At 37.5% G+C, this 6,262-nt stretch overlaps 1 protein-coding gene across 1 annotated transcript; it reads left to right on the top strand.

Moving 5' to 3' along the window:
• Positions 1,472-1,984, top strand: LOC109841857. The gene has a single exon (XM_020410789.1). It carries the CDS (start codon positions 1,472-1,474, stop codon positions 1,982-1,984), a length of 513 nt encoding a protein of 170 aa, XP_020266378.1.

Raw genomic sequence — 6,262 nt, 5'->3', positions numbered from 1 at the left:
TCAACTAGACGATGCACTCTTGATCGGACGTGTTATGGGTCACAGTTATTTTCATAGTTTTGCAGAAGTCGTTACACGGTAACTCCGTGGCTAGTGCACAATATTTCATGTACAATTACTTAATTAAACTGACAAATATGGGGATATAAAGGGGAATTGGACGAAGAATATAACATTTATATAAACGGGCATATGCGTTTTCTTGATATTGTGAGTTATATATATACTTGGGCCAGAGAGCCAAACTTGACTTGAGGGCGGCCCCCGGACGACTTTACGGTGACCCGATTATATATATGAAAATATTCTTCCCCAATTCAAATAACATGTAAAACAAGAATAATATGCTTGCGTGTCTTATGGTGGACTTTGTTGGTTTTATGAGATGTAGACTAGTTGTATTTTTGTTCATACATAGATCGGGATTAATTATTAATTACCTACAATTTGAGACATAAGGTATATACATGAGGGTTTCCTTGTTTGGATTATTTCGCTCGGCGTACTACGTCTCGAGTTGTAGATTTTTAAGAATTAATTCTATCTAGGGATATGTCCTTGTTACTCGGATGATCATGGATTCTTATGAACGTTATACTCTAGTGATGGATTGCATCTAGCTTGTTAGTATTCCAGCTGCATGTTTCTATTTATTATTATTGTTATTGCATTGGTCATTCGACCGTTCCTATTCTCTTTGTGGGATCTTGCTGTGTGCCATGCACCCTGACGTACACCTGTTTTCTCTGGTGTACGTCAGATTTAGGAGATGGACAGCCTCAGTTCGGAAACGTACAGGAGCCAGAGGATTCTCAGTAGGAGCGCCTTGCAGGTGGAATAGAAGAATAAGCTGAAGCCCAGTAGTTTTTTTTTGTAGTAGCTGATGAACATTAAAACTCTTTTACCGCACCTTTCTCTAGTTGATGATGTATTTAGTATTTTATCAGTACTTTCTTTATGGACTATGTATTTCTTATTTCTAGTTGGACTGTTTTGTAATAAGGGTATGTTTGACCCATATATTTTTATGTCTGGGATGATTTACTGTTGATGATATGTCTATTCCTTATTCTGAGTTGTCTTTATATTCTTGCTATTGTGATCGGGGACCTGTGATTGAGATTTATATACTTGACACTTAGCGTATTGGATTGAGAAGAAAAGAGAAAAAAATGATAGTGTATATTTTTTCTCAATCTAATACGTCGCGGGCTTGTTCACGTTCCGATTCCCGGGTATTTTGGAAAGCGGGGCGTGACATGTTTTTTTGGTGGCCCATGCAGGTCACGGTCCCGAGTCCTCACAAGTAAGAATATAGTAGACAATTTAGATACATATCATGTTTATCCGTAAGACTACAATTAAGTTCTTATACTATTATTTTGATAATTATATTTTACTTCCTATTTTTCAATATATTATTTTGATTTTAACCTTGGTTATCCTCTTAATCCTCGTTTTTTTTAGAACCATGGCGATTACGCGTGGTAATGGTAACCAGCCCAGTAGCGGTGCCCCACCGCCTGAAGTGGAGCCGCACCAGCTTTTGGAGATGATTCATGGATTGGTGGCGAATCAGCAGTTCTTGGCTGAGCATTTGCAGCGGGAGCCTCAGCATCAGCCTCCTCATCATCCAGAGTATAGTGTTACGGAGTTCCGATATATGCGGCCCCCTTCTTTCTCTGGTGCTGAAGGACCCCTAGCATCGGAGGAATTCTTGAAGGTCACTGAGACTATTCTCACGGTGACCCGTATTTCCCCTGCTGAATGGGTGGACCTTATGGATATTCAGCTCACCGACACAGCTCGGATTTGGTGGACTGCAGAGAAGTCTCATTTGGAGAGACCGATTTCGTGGGAAATCTTCACAGACCGTTTCAACAGGAAGTACTTCCCTCAGTCAGCTCAGGATGAGCTTTTGCGAAGATTTGTGGAGCTCAAGCAAGGAGGACGAACAGTTGATGAGTACGAGGCCGAGTTTTGAGCTTTTGCGAAGATTTGTGGAGCTCAAGCAAGGAGGACGAACAGTTGATGAGTACGAGGCCGAGTTTTCTTCCTTGAGTCGATACGCTCCAGCTCAAGCAAGGAGGACGAACAGTTGATGAGTACGAGGCCGAGTTTTCTTCCTTGAGTCGATACGCTCCTCATCTTGTTACAGACCTCACTATCAGGAGGCATCAATTTCAGAAGGGCCTGGATAAGTATATCAGGTTTGCTCTGGCTGGTAGAGCACTTGCGACGCACGATGCAGTACTGGATGCAGCACGTGAGATTGAGAGCATTCAGAAGGAGCCTGAAGACCCACATGTGATTCAGAGCAGGACACCAGCAGCTCCGGCCCGGAATGTCGAGCGTCCCCCTCCGAGATAGCAGCAGCAGAACCCGCAAAGGCAACAACATTCTCAGCGTCAGCCATTTCATCAGGCTTACCCTTATCAGCATCCTGGAGTGCAGTCTCAAGCCAGTCTTCGGTGAGGTGTTCTTATTGTAGATACCCTGGGCATACCGAGCAGGAGTGTTGCAGGCGTCATCATCTGTGCTATGCTTGTGGATCCTCCGATCATATCAGTCGAGACTGTCCACAGCGACAACATGCCCGCTTGCCCCCACCTCTAGTACGAGCGGCTCTTCCAGCTCCACCTCGATCAGACTCAGCAGCTCCAGCTCAGCACAGACCTTATCCTCGAGTAGGGCCTCTTCCTCCACAGCAACAGGTTTATCGGGAAGCACAAGGGCAGCAACCGCATCGACAAGTGTTTATGATGTTAGCCGTAGAAGCTGAGGAGAACAACCAAGTTATCACCGGTAAGAATAGTTTATTCTTAGTTTTATTTGCATATGAACTTTCTTATTTCGCATTGCCTTATGATATTATGATAGGATTTGTTTATGAGTGCTAGCCTAGATGCATTTTCATCCTCCTATAATAGGCAAATAGGATTTGTTTATGAGTGCTAGCCTAGATGCATTTTCATCCTCCTATAATAGGCAAGGTTCTTGTTTATTCCGTTCTTGCTTTATCACCCTTTGACATGCATTTTCATCCTCCTATAATAGGCAAGGTTCTTGTTTATTCCGTTCTTGCTTTATCACCCTTTGACTTAGGGGTTTCCTGCTGTTTCTTGTTCTTGTCTCGTCTGTTTATGGATGTCATTCCATATCTCTGTCCTTGGATTCTTTCTGCATTACTTTTATTTTAATTCCGAGGACGGAATTTGTTTTAAAAGTATTTTTAAAATATTGATACTAGTCAAAAATTAGGATGTAAAATTTGTTTTAAAGTATTTTTAAAATTTGTTTTAAAAGTATTTTTAATATTTTTAAAAGTAGGATGTAATGACTGTGAATTTTGATACTAGTCAAAAATAATTTTTTAGTATTTTTAAAATATTTAATTATTATTTTAAAAAGAGTATTTGTATTTTTCTTGATTTTCTAGAATTTTCTACGATTTAAAAGTCTAACCTTTATATTTATTTAAATGATTTTAGTATTTATAAATTAATTTTGTGCAGTGAAATTTTTTGGAATTTATCTGTTACGCTATCGATATTATTACATATCATTTTGAATAATACGTTGTATTATTTTTATTATTACGTATATTTTTGTATAATACGTTATATTAATAATTACATATTATTTGTATAATTAGTTATATTATTTCTACTATTACATATAATCTGTCGTATTAGTATAACTAGTACGTTTTACTGTGTATATAATTATCCCATAATTATTTAATTTTAAATATAAGTAAATATATTTTATTTATTACTTATTCTCATTTAATTGTACAATATATGTATATTTCGACTATCTCGTATTAACTATTGTATTAGCACAACATGTAAGTTTTTATTTGTAGATAATTATTATATAATTAGTTTAATTTTTAAATACCTGTAAATATTTATTATAATTATTTTTGTTCCTTAACCCTAAACCCAATTTTATATATAGTACAGTAATATCTATATACATATACATTATATAATATAATATAATATATATATACATAGATTAATATATATATATATTATACACTTATACATATTATATATCTAATATACATATATATATACTATTATATATATACATATACATATATATATATATATAACTTCATATATTATATATAATATATATACATATACTATTTATATATATATAAATATATACATATATATAATATATATATATTACATAATTTATACTAATATATACATATATATGATATATAATAATATTATATTATATATTATTATACATATATATATATATATCTTCTCTCTCCTGTCCTTCACGCAGAAAACACGACGCCCATACTTCCTCTTCTCCACTTCTCTCTCCATCTCCGTCCAACCTCGCCCGGTGTCAACTTCAAGCGCCGCCTGGTCGACTGCCTCCTTGTCGCCGTGCACCACGCCGCCACCTCTCCTCTAAGTCGCGACGAACTCTGACCACCGCACATCCTCCCTCCGAACCCCGAACAGCCCCGCCGCACCCCGCCGCCAGCCTCCGCCTCCGTGTCCTGTCCTCAACCAGTCTCACACCCTCTCCACGCGCATGATCCAAGCGTCCTCGCCGTCGCCTCAGCTAATAGCCCTCCACCCTGTTCGCCGCAGCCTGCCCCCAGCGCCGCGATGCCCGCTGCAGCCTCCCCGATCACCAGCTGTGAGCCTACAGCCGTACCACCCGGTCTCTCCCTGACCCTGGCCTCCACGCCCTTAACTGAGGCCGTCGCCCGTTCCCACTCGCTAATCGCCGTCCGTTCACCCCTACAGATCGGGCCCCTCACGCTCCTCTCCTCGCCCTGCTCGTCCCAAGCTCGCCGTATCCTGCCTTGCTTATTGACGTCCGCTGCGACCTTCTCCGCTTGACGACAGCCCCTAACAGCTCCGAACGAAGCTTGTCATGACCGCGGACACGCGGCCGTCAGACGTCGATCCCGTCCGACGAACCCTGAGTGAACACCACTCCCGCCTCGATTGATTTATCATTTCATTATTTATATCTGTATTTATTAATTGCATAGATTAGACTATTATTATATGGTTTGGTTGATGAGTAATATTAGTAGTAATAATGAGATAATTACTGAGTGGTTATATTCGTAAAGAGGGGGTATGATATGTATTCTGAGCCGTATGTGATGAAAGGATATTTTGACGATTGTAATATAATTAATTATGAAACATTTTGAAAGAAAGAATTTTTTGTAAAGACTATTTTGAAATATTATAGTAATAAATAAATTAAAGAGTTTATTTCGGCAATGGATTCATTTTTAGGGAAATTATAATGATTTAAAAGAATTTAATTCGGTAGCGAAATCTTTTTAGATAATTATATTAATTTAAAAGAATTTATTTTGAAAAAGAAATTATTTTAGATTAATTATAATGAGAAAATAAATTATTTTGAAAGAGAGAATATTAAAAAGAATATTTAAAAAAATATTTTTTAGAATTATTTAAAAGGAGTTTATTTTGGAAAATGAATTTATGAATTATCTATTCTTATATTTGTCGTACGTGTGGAATTCTATTTTATTGGTCATTTATTAGAATTTTAGATCTATAATGAATTTCATGCATAGATTAAACTGTGATATGTTATTACATGTGTGGGATTTGTTGATGAATGATTGTATGGAACTTGTTGTTTTATCACCTAGTTGTTATCCAATAGGAGAGACTGTACATGAAGACGACTCCTGTTAAAAGTATGATTTATAAGCGTGCTTTCAAAGCATGGCTGTACCCTTGATATCTATATCCCGGTATGAGGTTTCCTTGACTATTACTATTATAGCATCGACTATACGATGCACTCTTGATCGGACGTGTTATGGGTCACGGTTATTTTTATAGTTTTGCAGAAGTCGTTCCACGGTAACTCCGTGGCTAGTGCACAATATTTCATGTACAGTTACTTAATTAAACTGACAAATATGGGGATATAAAGGGGAATTGGACGAAGAATATAACATTTATATAAACGGGCATATGCGCTTTCTTGATATTGTGAGTTATATATATACTTGGGCCGGAGAGCCAAACTTGACTTGAGGGCGGCCCCCTGACGACTTTACGGGGACCCGATTATATATATGAAAATATTCTTCCCTAATTCAAATAACATGTAAAACAAGAATAATATGCTTGCGTGTCTTATGGTTGACTTTGTTGGTTTTATTAGATGTAGACTAGTTGTATTTCTGTTCATACATAGATCGGGATTAATAATTAATTACCTA

The sequence above is a fragment of the Asparagus officinalis genome, chromosome 5 (assembly GCF_001876935.1).
Source record: "Asparagus officinalis chromosome 5, Aspof.V1, whole genome shotgun sequence".
NCBI classification, from domain to species: Eukaryota; Viridiplantae; Streptophyta; class Magnoliopsida; order Asparagales; family Asparagaceae; genus Asparagus; species Asparagus officinalis.
The sequence above is the reverse complement of the archived record's forward strand: the minus strand, read 5'-3'. Positions and strand labels throughout refer to the sequence as shown.

Excerpts from the sequence above, each read along its gene's own strand:
- LOC109841857 (XM_020410789.1), top strand. The coding sequence starts at position 1,472 with ATGGCGATTACGCGTGGTAATGGTAACCAGCCCAGTAGCGGTGCCCCA.